This window comes from Penicillium canariense (assembly GCF_028826845.1).
Source record: "Penicillium canariense strain IBT 26290 chromosome Unknown utg000001l_segment0_segment0, whole genome shotgun sequence".
Classification (NCBI taxonomy): Eukaryota; Fungi; Ascomycota; class Eurotiomycetes; order Eurotiales; family Aspergillaceae; genus Penicillium; species Penicillium canariense.
Genome location: NW_026622728.1, coordinates 3,454,752 through 3,467,362, shown reverse-complemented (window position 1 = coordinate 3,467,362; position 12,611 = coordinate 3,454,752). Strand labels below are relative to the sequence as shown.

At 55.3% G+C, this 12,611-nt stretch overlaps 6 protein-coding genes across 6 annotated transcripts; 2 read left to right on the top strand and 4 right to left on the bottom strand.

Annotated features, from left to right (window-relative positions):
- Positions 1–151: 151 nt before the first annotated feature.
- On the top strand, positions 152–1,007 carry N7482_001226 (FKBP-type peptidyl-prolyl cis-trans isomerase; the record flags this gene model as incomplete). The annotated part of the gene is made up of 6 exons (XM_056683351.1): positions 152–285; positions 350–417; positions 568–628; positions 703–723; positions 858–899; positions 959–1,007. The coding sequence occupies 6 exons, from the start codon at positions 152–154 to the stop codon at positions 1,005–1,007; spliced, it is 375 nt and encodes a 124-aa protein (XP_056546957.1).
- Positions 1,008–1,353: 346 nt separating this feature from the next.
- Positions 1,354–2,214, bottom strand: N7482_001225 (putative alanine--tRNA ligase; the record flags this gene model as incomplete). The annotated part of the gene is made up of 1 exon (XM_056683350.1): positions 1,354–2,214. One exon carries the CDS (start codon positions 2,212–2,214, stop codon positions 1,354–1,356), a length of 861 nt encoding a protein of 286 aa, XP_056546956.1.
- A 512-nt stretch (positions 2,215–2,726) lies between these two features.
- On the bottom strand, positions 2,727–4,983 carry N7482_001224 (putative triacylglycerol lipase (LipA); the record flags this gene model as incomplete). Its single annotated transcript, XM_056683349.1, has 8 exons — positions 2,727–2,866; positions 2,944–3,079; positions 3,154–3,437; positions 3,497–3,750; positions 3,822–4,040; positions 4,101–4,219; positions 4,277–4,391; positions 4,457–4,983. 8 exons carry the CDS (start codon positions 4,981–4,983, stop codon positions 2,727–2,729), a joined length of 1,794 nt encoding a protein of 597 aa, XP_056546955.1.
- Positions 4,984–6,197: 1,214 nt separating this feature from the next.
- N7482_001223 (putative LysM domain protein) lies at positions 6,198–8,102 on the bottom strand (the record flags this gene model as incomplete). The annotated part of the gene is made up of 1 exon (XM_056683348.1): positions 6,198–8,102. One exon carries the CDS (start codon positions 8,100–8,102, stop codon positions 6,198–6,200), a length of 1,905 nt encoding a protein of 634 aa, XP_056546954.1.
- Positions 8,103–9,014: 912 nt separating this feature from the next.
- Positions 9,015–10,350, bottom strand: N7482_001222 (protein-degrading AAA family ATPase MSP1; the record flags this gene model as incomplete). Its single annotated transcript, XM_056683347.1, has 2 exons — positions 9,015–10,214; positions 10,285–10,350. 2 exons carry the CDS (start codon positions 10,348–10,350, stop codon positions 9,015–9,017), a joined length of 1,266 nt encoding a protein of 421 aa, XP_056546953.1.
- Positions 10,351–10,653: 303 nt separating this feature from the next.
- On the top strand, positions 10,654–12,328 carry N7482_001221 (putative chromosome segregation protein (Pcs1); the record flags this gene model as incomplete). The annotated part of the gene is made up of 3 exons (XM_056683346.1): positions 10,654–11,548; positions 11,617–12,048; positions 12,108–12,328. The coding sequence occupies 3 exons, from the start codon at positions 10,654–10,656 to the stop codon at positions 12,326–12,328; spliced, it is 1,548 nt and encodes a 515-aa protein (XP_056546952.1).
- Positions 12,329–12,611: the final 283 nt, after the last annotated feature.

The following is a 12,611-nucleotide window of genomic DNA, read 5'->3' as shown; positions in this document are numbered from 1 at the left end:
CGAGCAGCCCCTCCCCGCCAAACCGGACAAAAGTGGATCCAGTCACTGCCCCTCGTTTTTTGAGCTTGCCTTTTCCTCCCGACAACCTCCCCTCCAATCTGCAGACTCCCAATACAACCCTTCCACTTCAATCACATCACTCTCTTTCACAATGGGCGTTGAGAAGACCATCCTGTCCCCCGGCAACGGTGTCGACTTCCCCAAGCAGGGAGACAACGTCGCCATGCACTACACCGGCTGCCTGTATGACGCCAGCGCCGCGGCCAACTACTACATGGGCAAGAAGTACGTGCCTCTCCGTAATGAGCTCGAGCTCGGTGGAACCCGCTGACCACGCTGCACTCGCCAGGTTCGACAGCTCCCGCGACCGCGGCAGCCCTCTGACTTCCCCCATCGGTGTCGGCCGTCTTATTCGAGGTAGGTGGTGCAACCCTCCCACCGCGATGGCCCCCTCGGGAGGATAAAAAAAGAAAAGAAAAGAAAAGAAAAGAAAAGCATGATCCGCGATGGAGACAGCTCGGGATATTCTCTATGCATAATTGACCATAACTGACTGGTGTCTACTAGGCTGGGACGAGGGTGTCCCCCAGATGAGCCTCGGCGAGAAGGCCATCCTGGACATCAGCTCGTAAGTATCCTGCTCGCTTGTCTTCGACTCCCACGGCCTCCGAATCTCCCTACTGACCCAGTCTGCCTCGATAGTGACTTCGGCTACGGTGCTCGGTATGTGACCCATGAACCTTGGATTTCCACCAGCTCCCCCCTCCCAAGCGTCCCCATCAACATCCGAATCGCCATACACCATGCGCTGCGAGGAATCTGATCTACATACTAACAAAGGCCTTGCTCACTTATAGTGGCTTCCCCGATCTGATCCCCGAGAACTCCCGCCTGGTCTTGTAAGTCCCAGCGATTCCTCCCGTCCCGCAGAACCGACGCTGACTGTTTCGGTCCCCAGTGAGGTGGAGCTCGTCGGCATCAACAACAAGAAGGCTGCCTCTGCTTAGATCCTAGATCCCCACTTCTCTCAAGGGCTATCTGGCTTGTTTTGCGTCGCGCCTTTCGCGCCTTTCCCCCGGACCCTAGACTGACTATTGACGGTCTGGGTGGAACGAGTGGATTAGAACTCCAGAAAATCAAAAGTTCGGTGGCCGCCCTCCAGACCCTGATTGCCCCTCGATACGACCGAGGGGCCGGGGAATAGAGCATGGAGTAGCTTGCTTAGCCAGTCTTGCCTTTTTCTCGTACGGCCGTCGATTTCCCATGGTCCTTCCGTAGTCTTTATTTCCCACCTGTCTATGTCTACATAGTCCCCTCCTTCCCCCCCCCCCCTCAATTGTGCTCCCCTTCCGCTCAACATTTATCCTGGGACTCTACCACCGCATAACTCACCCGACTCTGGCCCTTACTCCGCGAGATCTTCTTCACAACCGTCTCCCCGCACAGATCCGTCCTCTCCACATGCGTCCCGCCACACGGATAAACCTCCGCGCCCACAATCCGCACCACCCGGAACTTATCCTGGCCCGGCGATAGGAGCGCCCGGTCCGGCAGCAAATGCAACACTCCCTCGCGCGCGAAATCCGCCTCCGCCCAGAACTCAATCTCCACCGGCATCGCCCGCGCAATGTAATCGTCGACCTGCGCCTGGATGGCCCCCTTGTAGCTGCCATCGATGCTGCCGCGGAACTCGCACGACGCACTGTCCGGGAAGTGCGAGGCCTTGAGCTCGTCGAAGCCGGGCACGGTGTGTTGCAGGAGGTGGCGGACCGCGGAGCCGAGGACGTGACCGGCTGTGTGGAGGCGCGAGTATAGCAAGCGTTTGGCGGCGTCGACGACTTGGAGGACCGGCGTGCCGGGGCTCAGCGCGGCGAGATTGGTGGTGGGTGTGCAGCGGACGAGATGCAGCACCTGGCCGTCGTTCACGGCATCCATGCGTGCGGCGAGTACTTGCAGAACTGCGGATTCGGTGGTGGTCTCGTCTGCCCCCGCGGGGAAGATGTTGCCTTCATCGGAGGGCTGGCCACCGCCTTGGGGGTGGAAGATGGTGTCTTTGGTCACGAGGACGAAGTCATCGTCCGTGGCTGTTTTGAAGAGGGCACGGTTGGCTTCTTCGGTTTCTGGGAATGGGCGGAGGGACTGGATGGTTGTTTGGAGAGTGAGGAGCTTTGCGTCATGCTGATATGCAAGGTGGGTGGGGGTTGGTGTGGCCATGGGGGACGTGCAAATGGAATTGAATGGAATTGAATTGGGTGTGGGGCGCAGTCTATGCAATGGATTGTATAAATTGGAACTTATGGGATGGCGAGTGATTACCGCGCGCTTTATCAATGTTCGGACGGAGGGGATCTTGTAGGAGCACAAAGGCAAGAGAGAGAAAAAAAAAAAGAGACAGATAAAGAGGGTTCCCCACCCCACGCGATATCGGACGCGAGCAGGCACGCCCTACGGCGCTAATCTGTTTCGCGACAGTGGATTCGCCATTGGATGGGAGATGGGAGGGGGAAAGAAACGAGCTATGGCAAGTATTCCGTGGAAAATAGAGGGTACATCAACTCGGGAAGGTTCAATGGAAATCCAACTCGACTGGCCCCTACTGTTGCAATAGAATGGGAAATACGACTTGACCACCGATTTACCAAGTCTCCGTGCGCTGAAGCTCATTGCCAGAGCAAAGCTCATGAAGGCCATTCGCAGTCCGAGTGCAACGCATCTATAGACCCACCTTATCGCGGAAGACTGTTAATAAACTCCATTCCCGACGCCCGATAGGTGTCGACCTCCACGTAGCTTTCATTTCGGGAAAGACGGAAGACGAAATTGGCGGGTTTGGCGGAGTAGCGGGGCCAGTGGGGGATGTGCGGTACTAGCAAATAGAGTGTTAGTGCGAATACTATGGACAAGGAAAAGAAAGAAGACAAAAACAGGACAGGAAACACGCACCGCCATGTCCATTCGGATGCAAATCAGTCACGAATGAGGTCCACATGCGAGCGGCCATCTGCCCGAGCGCGAGACGAGCAGGGTCCGATCCGAGCGCCGTGATGTTCTGGACTGGGTTTGCGAAGACGAAGGGGATCTACCGCCAGTGAGTGAGAGCACAGTCACAGTCGACAGCTGAGCACCAGGGTGGGCCGGGGAAAAGTTCTCTACCTCGGCGAAATGCTGCACCCCAATTAGCGTCGACGTGTTCAGCGCAGCAACGTCCCAGCGGTACGAGTACACGTCCTCGAAACGAGACATGATCTGTGCCAGCATCCGACGGGGCGCGAACATGCTGATATCACCGGCCATAGACTCGTAGCGCTTATACTGCAGCCCCAGAGATGGCCAGGTGACATTGCCCCAGCCGTAGGGACAGCCGAGAGCTGGTATGTTGGGGTAGTATGTGAGGAGCTTGGTGGCCTGGGCACGGGTGAGGAGCCAGCGTTTGGATGCTGCGGAGAAATGTTGGCACCGTCTCAAGGATGGCAGGGAACTTGCTGAACTTGCTCACAGATCAACTGCTCAATGCATTCCTCATCGGTATCGGTCCCCGTGGTCCCAAAACTCGTTCCTTCGTCGGTGTTCGTGCCTAGCAGAATGGGCACCTTGGCGAGCTTGCCTTCGCGGTAACTAATCTGTGGATACTCAGTGAGGAAGATGCCGTCGATGGTGGCAAACCACTCGAGTCCTTCGTAAGCATTGCTGTATATGGTCTCATAGGGCAGGTCGCGGAGACACTGGAGGGTATCTGTTGAATTGGTGCATCTGGGCGTGCATAGGTTCAGCTTCAGCGGCGGTTGAGGCTCGCCAGCTCCAAGGAAACCGGAAAACCATACCCTGTTCTCTCAACAATTCGATTGTACATGGGCTGGTGCCATTCGGTTCCGTTGTAGGGTGGCCCGATCGCGTTCCCGGATTCCATAATGGCTAGGGTTTGCGATCCGCTAGTCAGAGAACTGCCTGAACGGGAGTAGCGGGTGTTCATACCAGCGCGAAAGAGACCCTCGTTATCGCCCTGGTTCGTAACCAGGTGTGCGCCAACACTATAGGCACCCCTATATATGCCAGCCATCTGAGCTCGGGATGAGAAAGTGTGACGATCGGGATGCACCTACGCCGATTCACCCCAGATCGTGATCCGCTCTGGGTCCCCGCCGAACTCCTGGATATGCTGCTTCACCCAGCGCATAGCAGTGCGCTGGTCCCGAAGGGCAAGATTGGTGTGGCCTTCAGCCTGTCACGGTGTCAACAGGCATTCCCATTCCGTAGTCCATCGTCCCATTGAGCCTACCCTCACTTCCACCGAGTCCAGAAACCCAAACGCCGCCAAGCGATAGTTGATAGAGACGCCCAGCACGGGTTTGCCATTCAACGCGCTCTGCTGAACAATATAGCTCATGTTGTATCTGTGCAGCCACCGCCCGTCAGTGCTGTCGCCAGAATCCAATTCGGATCGAAATAATCGAAATACCGGGGGTCCGCCGTCGCTCCCTGCGTCCAACCACCACCAAAGATCCAGAGCAGAACCGGCAGTAACTCGTCGCCGGTGGTTTGAGGCCGAATCACATTCAGGTTCATGCAGTCTTCGCTCAGCTGGATCAATCCCATCGCCACAAGTTTAGTTGTATCAGACCCGTAGCCCGGACAGTCGTATCCGTACGCTGTCGCGTTGTAGTAAATGGTTTCCGACGTGGGCGTTACCCCGGCTGCGGAGAGATCATAGGCGCCAGAGGGACTGTCATTGGATGCGTATGTAGATTTGAGCTCTGCAGGCATAAAGCGGACTGGTTGATCGGCATATTTGATGCCCAGGAAGAGGTCCTGGTTGAATTCAGGGAGCGCGCGGCCGACGAAAATAGTCTTGGATTGGCCACTGCTGCTGGAGAGCGTGGCGACCGGTGGGTAAGAGGAGACTTCTGTCACTCGTGTGGACAGACGGTTCGACCATACTCCTGTGGCTAAGGACAACCACAGAGCCGAGCGGAACATCTTGGGCATCTAGGAATGCACACCCGGGAGGCAGAATGAAGTAATGAGCCCTTCGCAATGAGCAATATTGTGCCGAATGGGCCACAGGGGCAGTGGAAGAGGATTTATGAAGCAATCAAGTCCTTCTCGATCGCGGCAAAGAGAAAGTACTGGAGGGACAATAGACTTACGCTGTTATGGAGTAGCCCTATATTTTGAATAATTTCATCCACGCCCCTCGGGGATCCTCGAATCCAGGACGCTAGGAAGCAACCACACCCAGACCAAGCTAAACCGGGGAACATCGTTTCAGAAACACAGTCAGCCCACGCCTGGGCTGGACTCCAGTATGGGGTTTTGCAGACAGGGTGATGGGTGGAGACACGCTCATAGGTGGGAAATTGAACATGGAGGAATTCCGGGTTCAACATGAGGGCTGCAGAAATGCAGGCCACCGAGTTGTGGGGATGGTCCAAACTTGTCCATTTTAGGGTCACAACTCCGAGCCGTTCAGCATTTTCTGGTTGGGATGACATTTTCCTCTAAGGACGATCGGTACGGACAAGGGCTTTCCTCCAAAGATATTCGGCGGCCCCTGCGGGATGCTCCATAGAGCGACGAGGTGGGCACGGAGGTTTGGTGGGTTGTTAGTCAATTTATGACATCGGCAGGAACAAAAACTTTAGTCATATAGAGGTAGGTAAATCTTCCAGAGGAGTGGTTGGTATATTCTGGCGCTGGTCAAGTGAAGCCCCGTGGAAACAGTAGTCTCTCAAGTATGGTGGATATCAAAGCACGGCTCATGCAGGACACTAAAAAGTTTACCATGACAGCAACAACGTAGTCTATATCCAACATGCCAAAAGAAGAGCAGAACAGGGAGGAGTGAGGTGCAAGTAGTCGCCAGAATAGTTAGTATTGTTACCATCTGGTTGACCAGGGGCCAGTTCCAAACAGCCGCACGGAAACAGCGTCGTGCGCACTGGGTTCGCAATGCAAAGGATACGCCAAGAAACGGTCCTGCCCTGGCAAGGTCAATCGAGAAGAAGCCAAGGTTGTGGGAATAGAAAAAAAGAGATGAACACCAGTCCGCTCATGAGAAAAGGAAAGGGGAAAATCTGGACAAGCGAAAAGCAAAAGAAAAGAAAACGAAGATGCAGAATTGGGGGAACCCTCCGAGGATCCACATCACACAGACGCTCTATTATGTACGGTACGCTCGCAGACTCCATCAACCAAACACATCAGTCACCCTTCGCTCGCTCGCCGTATGCAGTCGAGCCCAACCCCGACCCAAAAACTGTCGCGCGAGACCTGCTCGTCGCGGACGCGGAGGTGTTTCCAACCCGGAAGGACGAGGAAGAGGAGTTTGTGACTTCCAATTCCCGCCGGGTAGAGCCTCCCAAAACGCTGGGAGACTGCCGGCCTTCTGAGGCGTCGCCCAGCTCAATTAGATCGCCCATGCCCCACAGCCCGCGGCCTCGGCTGGGTGCCAGCTGGTTCGGGGTGCCTTGTTGCAGCTCGTTGATGCCGGCCTTGGTGCGGGTTGCAACCTTGCGGATCCATCCCTCGAGGGCGCCGCCGATGTTTTCCAGGCCCGTTGAGGCGTTCGAGGTCACCGTCGACTCGGACCCGAAGGAGGGTCTTCGAAGGCTCTGAGGTGGGGGAGGGGGCGCCAGATTCGGCATATGCTGTGAGAAGAACTTGCTCAGGCCATCCAAGGCAGGACCAGGTCCAGTGGACGTGCAGTCAAGAGTGCCCACACCAGTGCCAGACAGGTGAAGGCTGCTGCGCTGGCGGCGATGCTGGGGGCGGGCTGAATGTGTGCCGCTTGGCTTCGACTGACTCGCACGAGGCCTAGCCCGGCGGAGGACACCGTTAGTCGGAGTAATTTGTGGCGAGCCGGCCGGTGACGGGGTTCTTGTTGGCTCCCGGGAAGAGCTATAGAGAGGCTCTGCATCGGTGGAAGATAGGGATTTTCGGCGGGTGCGTGGGAAAAAGCCCAATGCCCGTCGTGGAACACGGCCAATCTGCACTGCTGTCGGAAATCCGTCTATGTTCACCCAGGACTCATGTTTCCAGATCTGATTGCTGTCGGTGTCGCTAGTCCCAGGAGAGGTCTGATCTGATGACGGACCATTTGTCGAGGCAGCAGTCGGCGCAATGCAGCTACCAGTGGCATCTTCCGAATCGGAGATCAGTAGATCCACTTCAGCGGAGAGTACTGGTCTGCCCTTCACGGTACACGCGTCGACTGGCAATAGCACCGTCTTCCTGCTTTGGATGTTGTCGTTCGGCCAGAAGCCGTTCGCCTTCCGGAAGATCGCAGGTTGACATCCATATTTGATCGTCACGCCGGTAATGCTGTCTGTTGCCTGTACAGGATGGATGTATGCGAGGGCATCCTCGTCCTGCTCCGGATCAAGTGGTTGGTCAAAATAGTCCCCAGAGTCGCGTCGCTTATGGCGAAAGTTGCGGCTCGTGATCGGATCGGAGTCTGCAAGTAGAAGTGCCTCCCGCTTCTTCGCCTGAACCAGTGCGTGTCGCTCCTCTTTGGTTCCGGTGCCAATTTCTGGTGTACCAGGCGCTGACGGACCCCACGTTGCTGGTGGAAGACTTCGAATATATACGTCTGATCGCGACGGTTTCCTCCGGGTATGTGATTTCACTGCAGCGTTTGGTGTGTTTCGCCCGGTGTCACTGCCTAGTACCGACGACGCCAGGCTCTGGAGGGAGGACCATGAGGAGTCTAGAAAATCCACAGCCCCTCGCGACGACGTTGCCCTTGACGATCCGTTCCAACCAAGCGACGAAGTTTCGTTCCGACCGCGATTGATCGGTTCCGTGACACGGGAGGGGTGTTTCATGGGCAGCGGCGAGGTTCCACGGGACGAGAGCGGCGAGGGGGTCGCACCACGAGATCGTGTAGTTCCAGCATCTGCTGAAAGGGTTGTAGAGAGACTGGACGTACCGGGCTGGGGGCCCTGGTAGGAGTAGTTGCCGTTCTTAATGATAGAGCCGTCATCTTCATCGTCCATGAAGGAGACCAGCCGGCGAGGACGCGATCGGACGGCGGAGGTGGAGGTGGTGCTCGCACCAACAGTGTTGGAGCTCAGGGAAGCATTGACAAAGCTGTTTTGGGAACTCATGCCTGTCAGTGAGGTCGATGGAAGTGATCTTCCAAGGACGCAGGTTGAAAGCTTCCTTCGGAAGTGTGGATGTTGCTAAGGCACTGATTGCCATCAGTGGTCTCCTAGAAGAGACCCATTCGTCATCCACCGGCCGTGTCGCACTCGTGGCCTCAGCGCTGGGACGAGACAACAAGGCAGATCATGAACCTGAGCCCACAAATGCCTAAAATTGGTATAGCGGTATAATAGTCCCCAGTGTGTAAAGCCCGCGGGGGGAGGTAGCGGAGGGAATGTGATTGCTCAATGATGTGATAGGAGGCAGAGGAGGCGTGGAGGTCGTAGGTGACGATAACGACCCACCAGAAGGTCGGCGGCGGGCGCCAACTCAAGGAGTATGGGGAAGACAAAGACCAGGAGCCAGCAATCACAATGAGGGCAGGATCAAAGGGAGCAATTTTTGTACAAGGAGGAGAGGATGTAGAAAAAGGCGCCGGTAAGGAGAGGGTGGGTTTGCGGGAGGTGCTGTTGGATGATCGGCAGGTGACTTCGCCGCCCGGCGAAGTAGTGGTACATGACGTTGCCCGAGGGCGAGTATGCGCGGGCAAGTACCAGTACCTGCAGGCTAGGGGTCAGTTCCGATGATATACAAGATAAGCCGGCATCAGATTAGTCAAGACAGCAAAGACGTATCTTATGGTGCATTCTGGACCCTCACTATCGTACACGAGGCCCGTCGGACAATTCTATGGACAACCTGGCCCCCGCCAGAACCGCAACTCGCAGCCAAACAGAAGTAGATAGACTCTCCAGAGACGCCTGGTACCCTATTAAAATCCAACCTATATCCCTCAAGTTGCGTTCAAGAAGACGCAGAAATGAAGAGCAAATGGGGTTCTAGATTAACATTGAAAATTATAAAATAATTCACGCTCACTCTGGGGGCTCAGCCATCTCAGAGGGACGGGCCTCAGACTCCGAGGCTGCCTCATCCTCGGTGCTCCAGTCTCCATCTTCTTTCTCGACAACCTTTCCGGTTGGAGTGGTGGGCACCTGAAGAGGTTGTGGCATAACCTTCACACCACCGGCGCGGGAAAAGAAGTCCTCGGTGCGAAGGCCACGGACTTCATGAGGGTCGACAGCAGTCATCTGCATACCGTCCGACTTCTTCTGTCGGATCAATTCGCGCACCGGAGCCATGGCGGCATCTCGGCAGGCCTCTTTGATATCGCTGCCGGACATGCCGGCCATAGTCTTAACCAGATAGTGGAGGTCGAAGTGGTCCCGATCGACCTTAGTATCCTTGAGGATTAAGCTCAGAATCCGAAGTCGCTGCTGGGCAGGAGGAAGAGTGACAGGGAATTTCTTGGGCATACGCCGCAAAATGGCCTCATCGATATCCTGGATCCGGTTGGTGGCTCCCAAAACAACAATTCGCTGCGGCTCACCAGTTGAGTTGGCGGAGGTGAGACCGTCCCAGTGCGTCATGAATTCCGCCTTCACCATCCCACTCGCCTCGTGCTCGCCGCTCCTCCGAGTTCCCAGGACTGCGTCAATTTCATCAATAAACACAATGGTGGGCTGAAGCTTGCGTGCAAGAGAGAAGACCGCATTGACCAGCTTATTTGAATCACCATACCACTTCTCCGTCAATGTAGAAATGTGCAGGTTAATGAAGCACGCGCCACTCTCAGACGCCAGCGCCTTAGCAAGCATGGTCTTTCCGCAACCAGGCGGCCCATACAGGAGAACACCGGATGGTGCGGTCAGGAGGGATGATGTGGAGGCGTAAAGATGAGGCATCGTCAACGGATAGATCACGGACTCTTTCAACTCCTCAATAATATGGTCGAGACCTCCGATATCTTCGAACGACACATTAATATCTTCTGGCGCAACCACATCCATCGCAACGGCTTGTTCGTATTGGTTCAGCGTCAGCTCGCCTCTTCGTTGTCGGCGGCTTCGCTTCGCACTCCCCCCTCGGGGCGCTTCGTCATCTGTTTCCTCGGCACCGTCTAATCGGCGCAAGATGGCTGCTGACTTCTGCCGTTGTTCCTCCTTCTTCTGGCTCTCCGGGTCGAAATCGAGGCGCGATAGGAGGTAACGAATAAGGAAGTATGCCGAAGCCGACTATCATACAAACAGTCAGAAACAGTAACTCCTGAGACATATGGGCCGCGGACTTGAACTTGAAACTTACCGTGCCAGCAACCATCACCAGCTCCTGCACGAAACTCTGCCATCGGCGGCCGCCTGCTGAAGCCATGATGACCGCAGCGTGGCTATCAAAGGGGAAAGGAAGGGCGACGACTCGAAACGCCGAGTCCTAGAAGAAGTAGTACGGGCGGATTACAAATGAATGAGAAAGAAATTGAATCCGGACTCCAAGGATGGGGAGGATGAGACGCAAGCGAGTCCCGAGATCTGGTTCGGGCATCGGCCAGTTGTGGCGCGGATGATCGCTGTGGCTCGGAATGTCACATGTCTGCCCCAGGCGGAAAGTTGTTGATACTCGCGGCGCGCGTTCACATCCAACCACATCGGATGAAAATCCACCACCAATTGCGCCATGCCAAAACGCAAAGCTCCCACGAAAATCTCCGGCCTTGTTGGCTCAGATGATGAGGATTTAATGCAGCTTACTGAAAACGAGGCCGCCCCTTCCCAAGAACCACGCGACGAGCCGCCCACGAAGAAACGCAGAGGCCGCCCGCGTACGTCCGGTGATAGCGCAACCGCATCCAACCTCCCCGCAAAGAAACAAGAAGCTGCTCCATCGTCGCAAGGAGATGCTCCAGCAGCCAAGAAAGCGCCCGCTCGGCGAGGACGACCTCGCGGCAGCAGTCGCACTTCAGAAAACGCCGAGGCGCATGCGCGGGCAGCGGTAACACAAGAGCCACTGGCAAACGAGGGTACAGATGACCAGGAGAAGGAGCAACACTTAAGCGCAAGGGGTTCAAAGGCTACCCGGGCCACAAAGGCCAGCAAGCCCGCGGCGGCGACGACAGCGCGCGGACGAGGAAAAGGCCGGGCAGCTAGCACCGCCAAGCCAGTACAAACAGATGGAGAATTCGAATATACACCAACACGCGCTGCACCCAAAGAAAGGATACCCGAGGTGGTCGAGATGCAGCAGAATGATGGACCCACCGACGAAGTCGTAGACGAGTCGGTGCTTCCCGACGCCGAGCCAATCGCCCCTTATGTGCCGTCGTCTGTTGTCAAAAATGCAAGGGCACGACTGGCCACACTGAAGAGCAGTCAGGATCTATCTCCTCGTAAACGCAAATCAGGAGTGGACACTGAGCAAGGCGGAGATCCAGAATTGAGGCGTAGGATTGGGGATATCACCAAGAAGCACGATGCGCTGGAGTCCAAATATCGCAACCTGCGCGAGATTGGGGTCGTAGAAGCCAACACGAACATGGAGAAGCTGCGTAAGCAGTGTGAGACTATCACCACGGGTATGTCTACTGCCTTGGTAGCCTTATGAAAGCAGTATCGTGTTTGGCTAATCGGTTGATTTTACCAGCTTCCAATGATCTTGTCGTCTCGCTACGATCAGAACTGGAGGCGCAGCGAACTTTGGGGCAACAGACCCGCGGTCTTCAGAAGCAGCTGAAGGAGCGGGACGCCGAAATGGCCAAGCTCAAGGCCCAGGCAGATGAGGCACGCTCTCAGCTCGCCTCCTCCCAGTCCGAGATCAAGGCTCTTCAGACTAAACTTACCGCCGCACGCAATACTGCTGCCAGCTTAGAGGCTACCAAAGTCCCAGGAAGTGCTATGAAGGGCGGCGCGGCCAATCGCGCAACTGCAGCTGCTAGTGCCGAGGCGGCACAGGTAGCTCAGCTTGCGCAGTTGAAGCAGGAGCTCTATAGCGATTTGACCGGTTTGATCATCCGCGATGTCAAGAACCGGGAAACGGATCATCTCTATGATTGTATCCAGACCGGAGCCAATGGATGTAAGCTTCTCATGAATCCGAGACAAGCGCTATATCATCCATGTCTGACAATCTTGCAGCACTCCATTTCAAATTGGCCATTCCGAAGGCGTCTAACTTAGAACATGAGCAAGCAGAATGCCAGTATCTACCACTGTTGGATGCCAGCCGTGATCGGGATCTTGTGAATATCTTGCCGGATTTCTTGGTGGTTGATATCACTTTCCAGCAAGAGCAGACCTCCAAGTTCTATACACAACTGACTGCCGCTCTAAACAAACGACGCTCTAGCACAGTATGATAGTGTTGATTTAATACTTGGAGGCTATATAGGCATTGTGTGGTGTTGAATATTGCATTGATTTAGTGGAAGTCACAGGCTACCTTCCCTTCACCGTAGCCAGTCATTAAGTACTACACTTAGGAACATTTCAGAAATAAGTATAGAGAAGACCGACCGGTATGTTTTAAAGGCTGGTTGTGATACTATTACCTTTGAGAAAAGGGATTCCTGGCTTGAAAACAAAAGATTAATACGTAATTAAGAACGAATGCACAAAGTTACAACAAACTGAAATAGATTC